The 18,368-nt window shown below is 43.5% G+C and overlaps 1 protein-coding gene across 1 annotated transcript; it reads left to right on the top strand.

The window, feature by feature from the left end:
• Positions 1-10,315: 10,315 nt before the first annotated feature.
• On the top strand, positions 10,316-18,253 carry T265_07981 (hypothetical protein; the record flags this gene model as incomplete). Its single annotated transcript, XM_009173658.1, has 3 exons — positions 10,316-10,437; positions 11,126-11,219; positions 18,155-18,253. 3 exons carry the CDS (start codon positions 10,316-10,318, stop codon positions 18,251-18,253), a joined length of 315 nt encoding a protein of 104 aa, XP_009171922.1.
• Between the last annotated feature and the right edge of the window lie 115 nt (positions 18,254-18,368).

The following is an 18,368-nucleotide window of genomic DNA, read 5'->3' as shown; positions in this document are numbered from 1 at the left end:
CGTTAATTAGGGAGCAATGGTAATCAAGGTTGCTGAGTGGATCGCGGAACTCGCTCGCCAGCGTTTTTTAGCAGGACAGCGTGTTAGGAACGTTTTGGTAAGTCAAATACCTTCGTCCGTCACAAACACGTTAGTATAGAAGTTATATTAACCAGCGGGTGAACCTGGAAACCAAATTAAGCCAAATTTAATTGTGAAAATGTGAGCACCAGGACGGTAGGCATGCGGAATAAGCGACAGCTTTGATTATGTTCCGAGTGGAGTTGGTATACGGAAAGAGTCACAGTTTTTGTGGGTTGTTACGACCATTCAATCCTTGAATTTCTTGTAAAATCAGTGATGCTGGCTCCGTGCTTCTTTTTTGCATGGCTTACAGCATCAGCTATGAGTGATACCGAGGCGGAGTACAAACCTTGATATACGGGCCAAACCAGACTCCACTTCTGGTGAACAAGTCGTCAAGGATACGTTCCTCCAGTACTTAGGATCAATGAGTCTGCCAATCGATATCCACAGTGGCATTGTAGTTAAACCTATCTTTATGGAAATATACTCAATTCAGTCTGAGCGTAGGCTTTATGTGGGATGTATGCCAGGCCTGGTGATTCGGAATCGTAGGCTAAAAGTTTTTGATCATTGCCATCAGTCATACACCTTAAAGACCCGATGGTCTGATAGAGATCCAACTCGATGGTAGGTGACCCCATTAAAGCATACTTTGTATTTACTCGCTTACTCACCGACGACCTCTACTGCAAATCGGAGAATTGTTGCACGAGCCTGACAATTGGTGATTAGAGATGTTACAGTGTGTCTGGCGCCACAACTAATGACGTGGATATCATCGGCTATTGTAGATGTCGGCCACCCACCTTCTTAGGACTCCGTCTACCTAACCGACAGTGGTCAACTTGCTGTGCTGATCTTACAATCCACTGTTGACAGCAATCCGGAAAATACTTGGTGAAGGATAAGACACGAGGGTCTGTCTTTTGTAAGTTGAGGAAGTAAATAGGAGGGAGCTTGGTTGCCACCCATGCATACTTTTGTCGCCTGGCTGTCTCCTTGCACCGAAAAGACATCAGAACTGAATCAATCAATCTCTTCGTCCTCTACCTTGGAAGCCATTTTGAATACGATAAAACTATATACGGAACATAGGATATGTTCACTTTTAAGCAGAGTGAACGATTTTGTTCTAGTCATTCCGACAGTTTTTCAAATTTGGCACTGCGTCATAGTAAGTTTTTCGCGGATCTACATGAAATGACCTAATCTAAACTGAACAACTCCACGCACATTTGTATAACGTTTGCGTTCGCCCTTCGTGTTGATCCTTCTGATGAGACCCATCTGCATCTTGATCATTGCTGGGTGAAAAAAAGAATTAAGGAGGAACCAAATGGTGACCAGTGAACTCCTACCGAACTGTCGGTAGGAGCAGTCCACACTCTTGGATCCAGTAACGAAACAATTGTTCAGCATCTAGCAGCTACGGACTGAAATGGTCCGAACAGTTTCCTAAAATCGGTCCAAACTGACATAGTCTGGATTGTGTTTGGGTGGTAGCCCACATTAGTGAACAAAGTTGTGTTGTTTATTAGTTGAAAAAAGGTGATGCCACGTGAATGGCATTCCGCTTTTCGTGCTGATTTGCCGATAAGTCGCCTGGCAACAAGACATTGTCCACGTAGTAGCCTCACCACACATCAGAATTGGGGAAAACAACCAGCTTGTAGACATTAATGGATTAAAAAAAAACAGTATTTTTGAGCAGGATAAACAAAAGATATTGTATCAAGTCTTGACAAATTTCAGCTGAATATAGAACGACGGGTTCCCAGACGTGGCACTCGCAGTCTTTCTCACGTTGTATATGGAATAGGAAAGTGTTTCACTTCCAGATTCGCCTTTGAACCCCTTTTCGATCCCGCACTATATCCAGTTCAGCAGATTGAATCTAAAACACAGAATACGCTCGGTGGTAGCACTGTCTTATCAGAGTGTCCATTTTCAGTGACAGACTTACGTCACGCCTTTATCCTTGGCGTAGGGATATATGTAATGAGTACTTTTGAGTCCAACTACACGAAGTTGCTGGGTCTTCAGACCCGATAAAGCCCCTCGTTTTTGAAGGTATGCCGATATTACCAATGTTGTGGAATGTAGGTAGCACGGGTGCGCTGCTTGGGCCGACGATGTTACCTCGATTGGCGATGAAACGTCTGCAATCCGACTGCCGCGCTCGGCGAACAGACCAACAATCAATATTCTGTCTCCTAAATTGCAATGACATCCAGTAAAGCTTTCCTTATCGCATATAATGAATATGGCATGATCGTTGGAAATGCAACCAATCATCCCGCGCTACTTATATAAAACTATCAGTAGTGGTTTCACACGTAATAACCACGATGTTCTCCTGGGTGAAAGACGCAACAATAGTTGAAAGAGGACGGTAGATGTGAGGGGGCGACCAATGCGTGAACCTGCAAAATCCATTTAGATATGCGAAACCTCTGTACCTGTATGGCAAACATAGAAGCTGCACAAACGACAGAAGTGAGGCTGATCTAAATTTATCTTTGTACAACATGAAGGTACGATTATAAGACAGCAACTTGGGAAACCCTTATAACGAGAAAGACAAATGTTCCATCAGTCATCGGGTTGTCTGCCTATATTAATTCACTTTCCAGGGGTACTACTGTTACCGTGAGGACTGCAAATTGCACTGAGAACAGCGTTTGTGTTAGTTGAGTCTCCAGTCAAAAGTACCTTCGTATGCAAATGAGAGTAACTGGTGAATATCGTCTCATTCGGGCTCAAGTAGAATATGAAGTTGTCGAAAACTTGTGGACTTGGTCTACCTGATGAGACAGAAGAAGGGCGTCAAAGAGTTTTCAGCAACCTTAGGAATAGCATGCTACATGTGTAGCCTGTGCTAGACTTCACTGGCGATCGGAAGCTCAACGCGGACATCAAGGATAAGGTGTCATTTCACTATTCCTCTTTTCTGTTTTGTACTCCATTATCTGAGATGGATGCCCCTCTGAGAATACCTCATAACTTGCCGCCACCTAGCGGCTTCATCATCAGGTTCATCCGTCTGAACTATTCAATGAATGCCGCTTGTCATCACAAGGACCAATGGCTTTCCTCCAAGTAGCAGCGGAACAACGATGGCATTAGTACACAGGAGATGGACACTGAGGAGGTCGGGCAAGAATGTTTGATTTTTGGAAGTACTCATTCTTCAGGTTGATAAAATAGGGTGCCCTGAACTGGGTCATCCTTCGCGGAAGAATTCATCTTTCAGTGGCGAATCCTTAAATGGAACCAGTGCAACAGATTTTGGTGTTACTCTTGTTACTTTATGAGCAGACATAAGAAGTCAAGGATGGTTCACCCAATGCATCTATTTTGGTAGTTATAATAGAAATCAACCCCCCGTACAAACTGTCAAACTTTCACCAGCCACCTCTCTTTCCCTTGTCCATACAGTTTGGGACGTAACTTCTTTTTTCGTGCCAAGACATTTGTGGATTGCCCGCATCAGTAGGGTCCCGTATTAGTTCGGTTACAAGCAATCCAACAAACAAAAAAACGGTGAAAATAAGGACCAACCAGCGAGTGAATATCGAGGAAAATACTGTGAATATCGCGGATTAGCGTGTCAATTTGTGCGACACACAAATTCTTGTGGTTCTGATTAATTCCGTTCCACTTGCTCTAGGCTGTAAATTATTTATCAGGTTGGTAAAAACCCAGCAGATGTTATCTTGTCTGTCGCCCAGCCCGATAAGTAGCAATCAGTGAACTTCTGACCAGACAGTTCCCGGAGTATTCCTTTTGTCAAAACGCATCGACAGTTTGTGTACGGTTGTTAAACGCTTGTCTGTTAGGAGAATGTCCGGTTTTAGTATACACCAACTCCTCTTCGTTGAGACTTTCGAGAAAACCCAAGCAGATTCGGTCACAGAAAAAAAGGTGAGAGAGAAAGATTCCAATATTAGTTCATTGCTAGTGAATAAGATACAGAGGATCCAGACGGCTCTCCATCTTGTGAGATGTCGTATTCTCGTTCTGCGCAAGAACATTGAAAGGTCCATTCAACCTGAAGTGGTTCCCTGAACTCTTGTATATTTTCTCTTCTTCAATCACTTGGATGACGTTCGGCTACACTTCGGAATTTGGAACTTCCTTGTCCGATGAAGTTGGCGCTGACCTACTCTGTCACGATAGTTCAAGTCAATGATCAACACCCTCTCTCATCCTATGGAAGTGACCTATATGGTTTGAAGTCGCACTGGGAAGAGTTTGACACTATTGCCTGTCACTGTTACTTAGGCAAACCTCACCTCGACCAATATGCTCTCAACAGTGGACCAGAAATCACGTCAGCCCAAATGCTAGTCCTGAGCGGAATTAGAGAGAAATCTGGGAGAATTCGGTAGAAGAGCACCGAAAAGAACACCAGGAACGAAACGGTCGTTAAAACCGTTGTGACATGAGAATTACAGTAATGCCTGTCTCTGTTGAGAAGTGGGCATTTTGGGGTTTTGATTGATCAGCTTGGAACGACAGCTTAGTTGCTTTTTACACATTTAGGTAAGCCTTTCACGCCAAACATGCTTAGCTAAAGCTGTTGTAATTTTAGCGAGATACACTCATCTGCAAACGTATTTGTTTTTTTTCTGAGAGATTCACCTGATACCCAGCTGAATCACTCGTTTGTGATGTTTCCAGGCAACTGAATGTGCTGCATTAGGCCGCCTCATGTTTCAGTCGCTACGATATTCGAGAAATCGCGATACATCTATATTTTTAATGTACTACTCATAAGGTTGCTGAAAAGTCTTCGACAGCCCACGACCGATTTCGCCCTTCTTGTGGCTCATCAGGTAGGCACAGCCCCCGGATTTCCATCAACCTTATGTTCTACATGAAAACAAATTGCACAAACTTAGCGAAATACACTCATTTGTAAACTAATTTGTTTTTTTCGCCCCAAGAGGGGCCAAAGCGGTCGTGGGCTGTTGACGAATTTTCAGCAACCTTATGAGTAGTGCATTACAAACTGTTGTAATTTTCTTCAGGTAATCACATCGACAAATCATCTGGACACTGTGCAGTCGTCTGATGGTCAAGACGTGTGAGCAATATCTAATCAGAAGAACTTTAGAATACTGGCAAGCGTTCAAGCTTGCTATAACAGTTGGTGATTATGAACCAAGCGTTAGAATTTGGCTGAACCGTAGCTGGCATCCACATATTTGGTGCCGCTATTTTAAGGTCCTGACAGCTGCACTACTGAACTTAGTGAATTCGGTATTCGCGAATGAATATCTTGGGTCACGTGAGGAAATCTGTTAATACATGTAGTGTCCTGCTCTGCTTAAAAATGAATAGAAACGGATCAGGTGATGACGTCCCGTATTGTAAAAAATGAAACAACACTAATCAAGAAAGAATCTAGCCAGCCAGATATTTGAGGTGAATTTGTCCAAGCATGTAAAATATCACGTATGTATTTGTTCACCGATCGATCAGCGACTCTATGACCTGTGTTTAGGAACAAGGTGGTGAAACATTGCAAATTAATGTTTACGAAGCATTCGCTCTTACAGGATACGACTTCACTTGCGATAAACCAGAAGTTCGGAACAGCTTGCATTCAAAATTTTAGCGTTCCTAGTACGACATTCCGAGATGTCTGGATTCAAAAACAGTGTCTGACATCAAGGTTTATCAATCGGCAAGACTACCATCAGTAGTTCATATGCCTTCTTCATCCAGGCGATCAAGCTCCTTGTGTTTAATGCGTCAACGCTGTCGCATTGTCCAAGCCTTCACTGTGTGAATAAGTTTCAAACGTCCCGAAAACTCTGCGAGCCGCCCGGTGGCGATACCTTCACTTTTGTGTTCATCGAACGCATAACTGAAAAATTCAAGCTTACGAAAACTGCGAAATGCTTCCACATGCAAACTTGAGTGTTGTGACAAATGTATTATGAGAAAGTGAAGAAGAACGTGGACCTGCTTTCACCTCTTGGTGGTTTTTGCCACGCCATGTAAATCAGTTACTGCTTGGACTGTCTTCAGTAAGGGGGGCTACTGTCTTCGGCATGCAGACGTAGGCAAACTTTGGTACAATTCTGAAGCCCAAAAATGTCGAAATGATCGCTTTAGCATATTCAAGAGGAGTAGATTGTTGATGGTGGAATTTGGTGCATGTGTCAGATGACTGTGGATGGTAATGGACAAACTGGATTGACTTCAGACATCCTACAGGAAACATGTTTTTGGGAAACGATGAAATCATGCTTTGCGTCGTTGGCTATCCAAAAAATCCACGTTGCTAAGACGATGATGATGCATCTCTAGTGGTTTCTATTGCCTACGGTTCCGATCACCTCGTCCCATAGAACTCGACTCGAATTGAGTGTATCGCTCTCAGTCAATGGACTTTTTGTTCACGCAGAAACCAACTTCTTCTGTCTGGATTCAAAAACAGTGTCTGACATCAAGGTTCATCGATCGGCAAGACTATCATCAGTAGTTCACATGCCTTCTGCATGCAAGCGATCAAGCTCCTTATGTTTGGTGTGTCAACGTTGCTGCATTGTCTAAGCCTCCACTGTGTGAATAAGTTGCAGACGTTCAGAAAACTCTGCCAGCCGCCCGGCGGCGATACCTTCACTTGTATGTTCATCGAACGCATAACCGAAAAAATCAAGCTTACAAAAACTGCGGAATGCTTCCAAATGCAATCTGTGCTGTTGTGTTAAGTGTATTATGAGAAAGTGAAGAAGAACGTGGACTTGCTTTCACCTCTTGGTAGTTTTTGCCACGCCATGTAAATCAGTTACTGCTTGGACTGTCTTCAGTAAGGGGGGCTACTGTCTTCGGCATGCAGACGTAGGCAAACTTTGGTACAATTCTGAAGCCCAAAAATGTCGAAATGATCGCTTTAGCATATTCAAGAGGAGTAGATTGTTGATGGTGGAATTTGGTGCATGTGTCAGATGACTGTGGATGGTAATGGACAAACTGGAGTGACTTCAGACATCTTACATTAAACTTGTTTTCGGAAAACGATGGAATCATGCTTTGCGTCGTTGGCTATCCAAAAAATCCACGTTGCTAAGACGATGATGATGCATCTCTAGTGGTTTCTATTGCCTACGGTTCCGATCACCTCGTCCCATAGAACTCGACTCGAATTGAGTGTATCGCTCTCAGTCAATGGACTTTTTGTTCACGCAGAAACCAACTTCTTCCACCTTGCTTGCCCCTTGGGTAATGTGCGTGAATCCTGGTTACTGTCTGGCCATCCTAATCCTGGACTGAGTAACCACACAGTGTTCCGTGTTCAACGAAACCCATAATTAGTTGCAAAAACTATTCTATTTGTTCTACTCGTGTTTTACTTTGCATGAACCAAGGGTGGCTAGGTTTGATTTCTATCTCTCCCACACCCGGACTAATAGACGATGGTCAGAGAAGCGTGAAATTACACCAGGTTTAACAAAGGATAATGTTCGTGCCACCACTTATTGGCCATTCTAACCTATGCACTGGGGATGTGCGGTGTTGTCATAGTTACACCGGTTAGCTGGTGAATGACCACAAAAGGGAACCTGTCTTTCTTTTGATCTGTTGCATTGGAACACAAAAATTCTGGTGAGGGATGATTTCTATAGAAAGAACTTAGTTTCGACAGTAATAGTACTACTGCTACTACTAAGAGTAACGCTAGTAGTGGTAGTCATGGCTGTTATTTACAGTTAAATCGCCTTCCCGGAAATCGATGGTTCCAGATGCTGTCGTTTCGTACACCTAGATAGTGGGGGAAGAGAACGAAACTGCTACGCATTGAAGCCGATGGCCTAATCGGCCCAATTGGTGTTCGAAAGTAGGGCCAGTACAGATTGGAAACAGCAAATATGACGCCCTGTATATTTGACTGCGGTGTTGAGTCATGCTTTCATTAACCCTCGCTTAGCCGCTTCGCTTGGTCCTCACCCACTGAGAAGGCAGCCTTCTACCTATTCGAGTTTGCTGGTTAGGATCTTCATCCTTTGCTGTCAAATTTACCGCCACTTCTGTTGGGTAAAAGGCAAAACGAAAGGCATCTACGGTGTGGGTTATCCTCTGACACACGAAGTACTTGATTTGACCAGTGGGATCTGTGAGCAATAACTGGTCAGTCTGCTGTGAGAGACAGAGTTTCTTCTCCCAAAAACCTTTGGACTTGTCTGATCGTTACTGATTCGACGCACAAACTGTGAACCACGTTATCAGTCGCAATTACACCCAAGGTGCCGGAGGTCGGCAGAAGACAACCTGACATTTCCGACTCAAGCAATTGTTTCGTCTCTGGCTAGTACAACGAGGGCTATACAAGTGTTTACGTCGGTCATCTGGTCGGGAAGCCTGAATTTTTGTTCGACCACACCCAATATACAGTAGTCATTTGCAAGTACGAATTCCCTTCAAGCATGTGTGACCCACCGATTATTATTTAAAATGATTTGACTTACTGAAGGGTCTGGACACCAATATCCCCCACGTACTGAGAGTGAAAACCGTCAAGCATTCTAGTAACCTGGGCATATGAGGCAAGAACTTTTGCAAGCAACATATTAATAACGAATGTGAATAAGGTTGGTGACAGAAGGCACTCTCTTCTGACCCCAGTGAAAGTAATAGACCGTAGTGTACACCGATACTAGCCGATAGGCGTGAGTTGACAGCACCTTTGGTGGAGACACGAATTTAGCTTGGATGCGTCCATTGCCAAAAACTTTCGTAGTTTTGGCCGATCGACAGAGGCGGAGCGGCCCGATCTTTGAGAACACTTGTTTAAACGTGAAGGTACGTTAAACCCATCCTGTGTGCTCGTTAAATTCAACTCGATCTGCATCAGTTCGTCTCCCCCATCCTCGTTGTTGGTAGTAGCGATCACATCGTGTTTTGTTATTCCCGTCTTTTTCAGTATACGCTAATTTCGCCTCCTTCTCAAAACCTTCGAGTCAGATTCAACAATAAACCAGGTGATACAACACCAGGTAATCAATCAACCCATGGGAATGCCTCCACAAAGCACGCCGGACTTTATAATCACAAGACGACTACTGCGATAGTTTTCTAACGATGACCTGGAGCCATTTTTGAACATCTGAGCCACTGTCGAAGCGCCCAATTCTAATTCGTTCGTTATAGATCAGTCACACCCTTGGCTAGTCTTTCGTGAATTTTGAAGAGTGCGGGTCGGACGTTAACCAAACCATTGCGGCTTTCAAGGAAAGAACCTTTGTGTTGTCGTTTGGTTCTTGGTGGAGGTCATATTAATGGAGTGCACGGTTTGTTTTAAGGAAAAGCCAGTTGAATCGCTTTTTCAAGCGTTCACTGGAGGCGATTATCTCGCAGATGAATTGCTGATCCATCCTATTGGCAAGTTGTTTCACCAGCGCCAACCTCCTGGTCATTTCGTGAAGTCAGCTTAAACGCATCACCACTTGCTCCATCTCCTGGGCTTTAGTCATATAAAAGCCTCGCTTATAAACGTTTTCCTATTGACTACCTAGCTTTCGAGGCTGACGCATGAAGTAGAGCGGTCGCTAGTGGCTGATGTAGCTTTTGTTTGACTATTAACAGCCTTTGATTATCACGATGTCCACAGACAGAGAAAGGCGAAGTTAAACCCTCAGGGTACAGTTTCAATTTTCTTTGAGCTTCAGTAATATTTCATTACAACCGCGACTTTCCATCAACTTTCTAGCTATTTCGGCTCCTCGCAGTTAAACTCCAGTAACCAGCTGAATGACCTTGCTTGGTACTATGTGAACTTGGACAAAAGACAAAGTACACAACCAACATACTATTGCATAAAGAATGACAAACTTGAAGTGAAACCAGCGAAATACACTCATTTGCAAACTTGGCAAACCCTATGAGTAGTGCATTACAAATATACATGTATCGCGACATCCTGAATATCGAAGTGACTGAAACATAAGGCAGCCTGTTGCAACACACTCAGTTGCCTGAGAACATCATAAACGAGAGATTCAGCTGGGTTCCAGGTGAGTCTCTCGAAAGAACCAAATTAGTTTGCAAATGAGTGTATATTCGCTAATTTCGTGCAATTGGGTTTCAAGTAGAACATAAGGTTTACGGAAACTCGGGGACTGCGCCTATCTGATGAGCCCCAAGAAGGATGAAACCGGTCGTGGACTGTCGATGAATTTTCAGCAACCTTATGAGTAGTGCATTCAAGTGAAACTCCTCACGAGTAATAGATGGTAGGATGATCCAGACGAATGCGCGACTTGTTTACAGTTGTCAGCCTTTGGCTGACTCAACAGGAACGCCCGTATCGGAAGTTCTTATCGACTGGGAACAACCGATATTCAGCATGCAAAGACAAAAGTTATTTCTTACTAGCCTTTAGATGAGCATCCTCTCCCACTTCACTGGCCCAAGAAGCGAAATGCGCCAGAACAACATTATCTATTCCTCCTGTTAGATTTAGCTGTAAGTCCTCTTTTTGAGTCAGAATGTAGCTTGACGTGGCCTGCAACTATCTAGCCGTGTTGAATTCTGTTGACCTTAACTGAGATAGTGGGTTGTGACGATCGGATATATGAATCTACTCTAATGAAGCTCTTTCCATGGTGGAGGTAAGTGCAATCTTTACGACAAAAATATTACAGGCCATTGCATCAGGTTGACCATATATTCAAAGGTTGAAATGAATAGTGTTTTCGGCGTTTTTAGGTTCTGGTGGGTAGCATTTTGGGAACGCAACATCCATTATCAGGAAGAGGAAGCAAAGTTTGAGTGGGTTGATTCAGAAGGCGGGTGTGAGTGATGGAATAAGAATAAGACTTTTTGAGATAGCACACTACCGACAAGAGCTCTGAAAGCTCCTCGATAGCCTACTGCTCTTTTCATCCTGCCTAAAGTTTTTAAGGTAGACCAAATCCCCGAAGCTCTAACGATTTCATGTTCTAATTGAACACTAAATTGTACGCACCTGACCAAATGCACCACTCATTTGCAAGTAATTGCGGCGAGATGGCTCAAGTGGTTAGAGCACAAATTTACTGACCTGAAGGTCCGTGGTTCGAACCCGACTCGCTCTGCCTGTCGACTTCTCCTGTCTAGGATTGGGCAACCCGGCAGTATCCCAGCCTCCTTCGTGTGGCATGGTAGCTAGGCACCGAAAGGGTGCTACAGCTGAATGATTGTTTTTTATCGCTATAGTGCAATTACAGCGGCTCGTTCAGAAGAGCCAAAACTGTTATATGGTGGAAAGGGACGGGATGGGAAGTCTATGCGTAAACAAAAAGACGCACCTGAGGACGGGCATGAACCCCCACATCTTTATCCGCTTTCCAACAACTTGCACCAATGAGTGTCTGGACGATATCATTGGGCAACCTGGCAGTGTCTCAGCCCTCGTGCTTCCTTCGGGTGACATGGCAGCTAGGCACCGGAAGGGTGAAAGATTTTTTCATTGTACCTAATCACCGCGCTACTCACAAGAATCCTTGTCAGTCGCAAACGCTTTGATTCTAAGTGGAACCAAATTTTGAAAAGTCCCTTCTATTCCTCTTGATCTCGGAAAAACTACCAAAGGTTTGTACCAGCGGTCCTCGGCTTACATTTTGAGATTGGCAAATCGCCCAGAATTTAGAAACTGGATTCAGAGGCTGAGTATTTTCGGTAGTAAAGTTATTTGGAATTGGCACACATGTCACTGGATTTTGTCCACTTTCTGCAGGCCAGCTCACAGTTTCTTCAACGTACTTATGCTAACGTCACAGAAAGCTTCAAAGGAATTTTAAATTAAAGAAGCGAGCAACTTCCTTCGTTAATGACCACGTGGTTCTCCTTTCTAATGTGAAGTCTAGCTCAACGGAATTCACCTGTTCGAAAATGAACATCACAAAAAAAAGACTAGCAGATAAAATGTCATTTCTTTAGTTTCTGGCCACACAAATCAATTAAAAGTTAACTCCCATCCGCAGCGTTTGATTGGCTATGGGTGCAGCTACCGTTCGCTATGGTCTTCCCCTCTTGTGCTGTTCGTCTTGCCGCTTGACCGCCCCCTCTATTCACGCAAGCGCACGTTCCCTGCCGTAAATTGAACATTCGCTGATTGGACAAACAGTGGACAGGCGACCAAGGATGTTCCATCCCTGTCTGAATTGTCCCAATACGTCCAATGGGAAGAGTGCTGCTTTGTGAAACCGAACACACTAGTGAGAACGAACGGTATTCAATGCGCAACTCCGGATCACTGAACGTTGGAGTGTACATCAGCTTCACAATCTCTGTTTTCTGCTGCAGGTGAGCCCCCGCAAAAGCATTATCAGTTTCGATTTATACACTCATCTTCATATCATCTTGGTTTTGACGGGAGTCTCAATGGGAACCCAGCTAAATGTCTCATTTAAAATGCTTATAAGTAGTGTACTGCATCTGTACAATGTTATAAATTCCTTTCCTTCACATGCTTACCTTGCTTTTGGGGTAGGTACTCAGGCAATCTGATGCCTTTTTTGAAGTTCTACGATTGTGAACATGTGCCGGATAAAAAAACCGGGCTTAAAAACAATATAAATGAGAGATACGGTTAGGTCCAGGTGAGCCGGATAAAAAAACCGGGCTTAAAAACAATATAAATGAGAGATACGGTTAGGCTCCAGGTGAGTCTTCCGCAAAACCAAATTGGTTTGTAAATGAGTGTATTTCGCTAAACAGGCTTCCTTCTTTCTATGGTTCGGTTTACACCACTCTTCAGTCACTAGTGCTCACAGGCTTTAGAATCATATTTTTCTACTGTAAACCCATTAACCGTCTTCGTCTCCCCAGACCACCCTTCCTAAGTTCCGCACATAAAACGCGCCAGGTTCCGGGCTGGCTAGACTGCAGCGTAGGTCGCACACTAAAACGAATGTAATTGGTGCGCATCTGGATTCTCTGACGCTTCGTGTTTAGGACTGCAGTGTGTAGTGAACGTAGGCAAACGAAGTGCAACCGTATGTCCAGTGTCAGTATCGAGAATTTCCCCTTGAGAATATCTGCATTGCTTCAGTCGATTGAATATGCCGTAAGTTCATACAGTCACTTGAGTTAATCAGTTCGCATCAGACTGAGAAAAGAAGTGTCCGAGACTTAATCCGGTTTTGTAATACCATCTTGAGAATGAACAGGTGCTTTGAGGCTGAAAACTACACAAAAGTCTGTCCAGTTTTGAGCTCGAATTCCTAGCAATTCCTTGCTAGCACCTTTGAAGGCGACGGTTACGACACAAGAAGTTCACTGTTGCAAGTATGGCAGTTAAAACAGAACGAAGCACGTTGGCTAAACAGATTATCACTAATATTAGCATTGGTAAAGACCAACAACTTACTGAAGCAACCCGAATGACGGCATAGTTCAGTACCTTGAATTGGTTTACCTTTTATTCCGGAACGAAACAGAGGAAATTTTGCAACTAAGTTCAGTAGGCTTATTCAGTCCATTTCATCTTATTAGTTGTTGAAAATGACATTGTTCTGATATCTCGAAGCAAGATTTCAGCGTGTGACTTCCGAAGGGATGGTTTGGAATTTAGAAAGGCACCTCCTACTAAGTCGAATTAGTTGTACGCGTAGTTTTTCCCACGAAAGCTGGTAGTGTCATTGCAAGCTTACTGATCTCCGAAAAACCAAGATGATTGCTGGATGAGGGGAGGGTTCACCTTGAGGGACTGTTCTTGATTAATTAAGAGGTTTTTATGCTTGCATCTGAGACATATCGTTAGGCGTTGAACCTGATTATCAGTCCTTGTCATTTAGGATTTTGCAAGCAGGTGATTTTCGTGCCGCCTCCCTAAGCTTCAGCAGTAACCAAAAAACAGTATACCATAGCAACCAAATCAATGTTGTATTAGTTTTAAATATGTATGGCTGTTATATATCTAATCTAAAAGAAAAGAACCCCGAGTTTGCCAATGTACTTCCATACGCATCTGATAAAGGATACCGATCAGCGTAGCAGGGGGACCAAAGACAGAAGCAGCGTAGTACAATCGATCAGTAAGATGTCAGAGTTAGCTTAGACCTGTTGACGACAATAAAGTGGCACAATGAAAAATGCGGAGTTATCGGACGTAGTTTCAGCCTGCTTCATTAACTTCAGTCTCTACTGGAACCGTGATACAGTGTGGGTCACCACTGTATGCGAATCCTAGATTTATGGGCACACGAGGAGACACTCAGCACCAGGTCCCACATGCAGTTCAGGTATTACATATTCTCCACAGGGTTCCATTGACTTAGTTTGGTATGATAAGCAACTCTTGAAAGGCTGCCCTTGCAGCCTAAATAATCGGCCTAATCATCTGAGACCTAGTCAGGATGAATCCGTTACCACGGCGGGATATTCTTTCGGTACAACGTATGACATCAACTATACAAAGTTACTGGAAATCTGCCTCAATGGTCTACTTCACCATACAAATAGAACGAGTTCGAGTTCATTTGACTGGATCACCGAGATGGGCGGAGTGCTACATGCAGTCTGAAGACTTTAGGTTATCATGGAGGCCATGAGCTTTGTAAACGCAGCCGCCTGGAAGCGCGTTGGATTGGATATTCTGGGAGTAGGAGATACAATGCATATGTTTTTGCGGCCTGGCTAACCATAACGGCTCAGTCAACGCAGCGACGGCAAAAAGGAAAGAAATAACTCTGTCATTTTTTGTCTCTTGATCCCGCCTACCAAAACCATGCATGTTATCAAGTACCTAGGGGTAGAGTGTTCACTTGTACCTGACTCCATATAGTCAAATATAGACACACGTGAATATACCACTTTAATGGGATGCGTGCGTTACCTAACGGATCACACTTAGACAAAGGAGTGCATACGGGATTTTGATGCTCCTCGATGATTGATACTCATTCACTTCGTGTATTAGAGGTGAGCTTGTTAGCCACTCGGTCTACAAAACTGAACTGTGCTCCAGGGCTTTCTGAGGTACCGTGGGGCTTGATATTGTCCTGAATAAACGTAAGATCACTGCACAAATATGAAGATCAATGGAAGTTGTACACAACTGTCGGGCCGAACAAACCCAGTAGAAATATCTGGGAAGAAGCACTTGTATAGAAGACAGATATATGATAGAACTAGAAACGAGAAATCGGTGTGCTGTCAGATCTCATGGAACCAGTGCTTCAGAGCCACAGTAATCTATCGGTTTGGATATTTGCCCAAAACGTACTATGATGTAAACCATACCTGGAATGTAGACAGGTGGAACAATTTAGTCTGACCCCCTGCGACTATGCTCAAAAGTGATTTAGCTGGACCATAAGTCACACTGCCCAGAAATTTTACTGGAATGATCCCATCTCTACGACTTGCAAAATGGAAGTAACATATCAGCTGTAAAGTTTAAGGTGGCAGTTTCATGTTAGTCCTGATGGAGAAACTGAGCTGACAGTTTTACAGTGGAATCAAGTATGTGGAACTCAAACAGTTGCCTCTAACTGCGACATTAGAGGCCCTTCGCATAATAGTTCACTAACACGCAGAAGTTGTGATTGGGTCTCCGGGGGATTTTTCAACACAGACTAATCTACTCAAAGTGTCTATTTATCAAATGATGCACGCGCCTCCGATAAACTGTTCTATCCCTCGAGAGCGACGGAAATTTAGAGTCACGGTTATACTAATCCTGTACTGGTTTCGATCGTCCCTCAAGTGGCCCAAAATGAAATCTGTGTTCAACTGTTTCATGCTGAATTGAATTATCCTAACTAGTGGAATTGTAGGCACGTAACCAAGGGATTCTCAGCTGTGGGGATCAGACTATTGTTCAAACTGGGAACATGGGTCGTCTGTTAATAGTCTTACCTATTGATTTGGACTCTACTCACTTTTGATGGATTTACGAAATCAAACTTCACCCCCAGGTTGAAAGGAATTCACAACCGGTCAGGTAACAAAAGCGCTTCATTGGTAAACTCATGGTGAATTTGCAGATCAAGGGGGAAGATAAAACGGTTAGATGCGGTTTTCCCGTTCGTGGTGGAAACTGAGGAGAAAAAAGCAGAAAGGTCATCATTTCAACGTCAAATTGATAGTAAAATACTCCACCCTCGGGGAAACCTTTCTGGGAAATATAAAGGAGGAGATATTTCCTAGCGAGAGGAGTGACAAACAACACTCAATTAATTGAACAACCGAAGTTTGATATATTTGGTATAATTTACATCAGCTTGAGTGAAATCATCCATGATCGATTTGAACTACTGAAAGCGGTGAGTTTGTTCACCTGTCACCAGTCTCTGTCATTTGATTGGTTATTATGACGGTCATATCAATCTAATTAGGAAGCATGAAATAGAATATGGTGTAACGGAGGCTATCCAAGAATGATCAGCGACTGAGAATCCGACTCTAGTGTGTTGTCTCCCCCATAGGTCAGCGTAACTGATTTCAGTTTGCATTGCACCCATGACACCTGTGGGCAAAAACTTCTGTGTGCTGCTCTCCAACCAATAAATAGCCGTCAGCGATGGCAGTTACCACATCTTGGTTTTTGCGTTTGACATCTTGGTTTTTTTGCGTGACCAAATGAGTCATTTGAGGAACCAGAAAGTGTCCCGTCCTCGGGAGTTTGTTTCGTTGTAAGGTGGTTGTAAGTTTGCCTCTGTTGGGGTCTTCCCTCCTAGGGCCTACCCTAAGGTTGTAAACGGAATTCAGATACACAAGACTGGGATTTTATGTCAGCATAACGCAATATCCCACAGGAACGCTCAAGCATTTCTTGCGCTTGACTGGGTAACTGATTTAGGTGGCTAACTAAAGAATTTAATTGCCTCTCCGTAAAAGGTATGGAAAGATCCATGCATTATTGATTGTCGACCTCGTATTTTTTGAGGTATGTGCTCTTGATTCCTACGTAGCTTAAATCTACAAACCAAAGTGCCGCTAGCATAGAAATCAGGCGACTCTGCCGATTTTGGGTGGACAAACAATGAATACTATTACCCACTTGAAGTAAAGATGTCATAAATACTGCTGTGACTTAATTAGGGAGGATCCCTTGGGCCATCCATCGTCAGTCTCTAGACGTCACCGACATACCTTCAAAGTCATTTATGTCTGCAATGATCGGACATGTGTAACTAGCAGGCAATCTCGACTTTCTCTCGCGTGCGGTGTTATTCATACAGAGACTGGATTTTATCCAATGTCAAATGATTTTCAGGATCCAGTGACTAAAGCTCATCATGGGGCGGCTAGATTCTTGAGCCTGTTTCGTGGATAAGGCTGCTTGCCTTAAGGGACTCTATCTTGGCTTTCGGCGGAAAAGGCTGATCCACAGTGGACGGGCATCAGTATGTTATCGAGACTGCCGCCTGACATTTGACCCTCAGAGAAGAAAAAGGTTCAGTTGTCTGACTTCCAATTAAACGGCACAAATTTTCGTTAACTTTTCAGAGGAGTTTTAGTTTCTAGTTTCCGACTGCAGATGTAGCCGTCCAGTTTTAGTTGTCTATCCAACGAGTTTATAGTCAGACTTTGCTAAATCCTTCTCCGAGAATACAGTATTAATGCATTCAAGAAATCTGGGGACGCGACTCAATTTGCCACGCAATCATATTACTTTTCTCCCACAGAAAGTGCACATGATTGCTGTAAGTAGGACCGCAGACACCATGGTAATACAATATATTTCACTAAAAAGCCGTCGGTATATCTGGCTTACATTTTTTAGTTTTTTTTTAAGTGACTGAGCATTTAGAACTGCAGTCCTGGTTTGCATATTCCTGTGGTCTTTGCTTAACCACATATTACAGAGGCGGCTCACTGACCAGTTCAGTCTGTCAAGTAACTGAGGTTTTTTCGAGACTGTCGCCAAGCTGAATGTTTCAAATTAGCGAGCACAACCGAATAGAAAGACGATGACATTACCTTAATATCCACAAGGATTCCTGCCAGACCAAGATAAAATGACTTTCGTACAGATTGTCGATAATTTCCAAAGCTTTACACTCATTGCCGTGGATTGGTGTGATGGTAGTGTTCTAGTTGGTAGTTGACTAACTAGTCGCTATATTTGTAATGCATTACTGATAAGGTTGCTGAAAATTTGTCGACAGCCCACGACCGGTTTCACCCTTCTTGGGGTTCATCAGGTTGGCGCAGTCGCCAAGTTTCCGTCAACCTTATTTTCTAGTAAAATATGTTCAAGTAGAACATAAGGTTGACGGAAACCCGAGGACTGTGCCTACCTGATGAGCCACAAGAAGGCCGAAACCGGTCGTAGGCTGTCGAAGAGTTTTCAGCAACAT

The sequence above is a fragment of the Opisthorchis viverrini genome, assembly GCF_000715545.1.
Source record: "Opisthorchis viverrini unplaced genomic scaffold opera_v5_192, whole genome shotgun sequence".
Classification (NCBI taxonomy): Eukaryota; Metazoa; Platyhelminthes; class Trematoda; order Opisthorchiida; family Opisthorchiidae; genus Opisthorchis; species Opisthorchis viverrini.
Note: the sequence above shows the minus strand (reverse complement) of the source record. Positions and strands in the feature narration are given on the sequence as shown.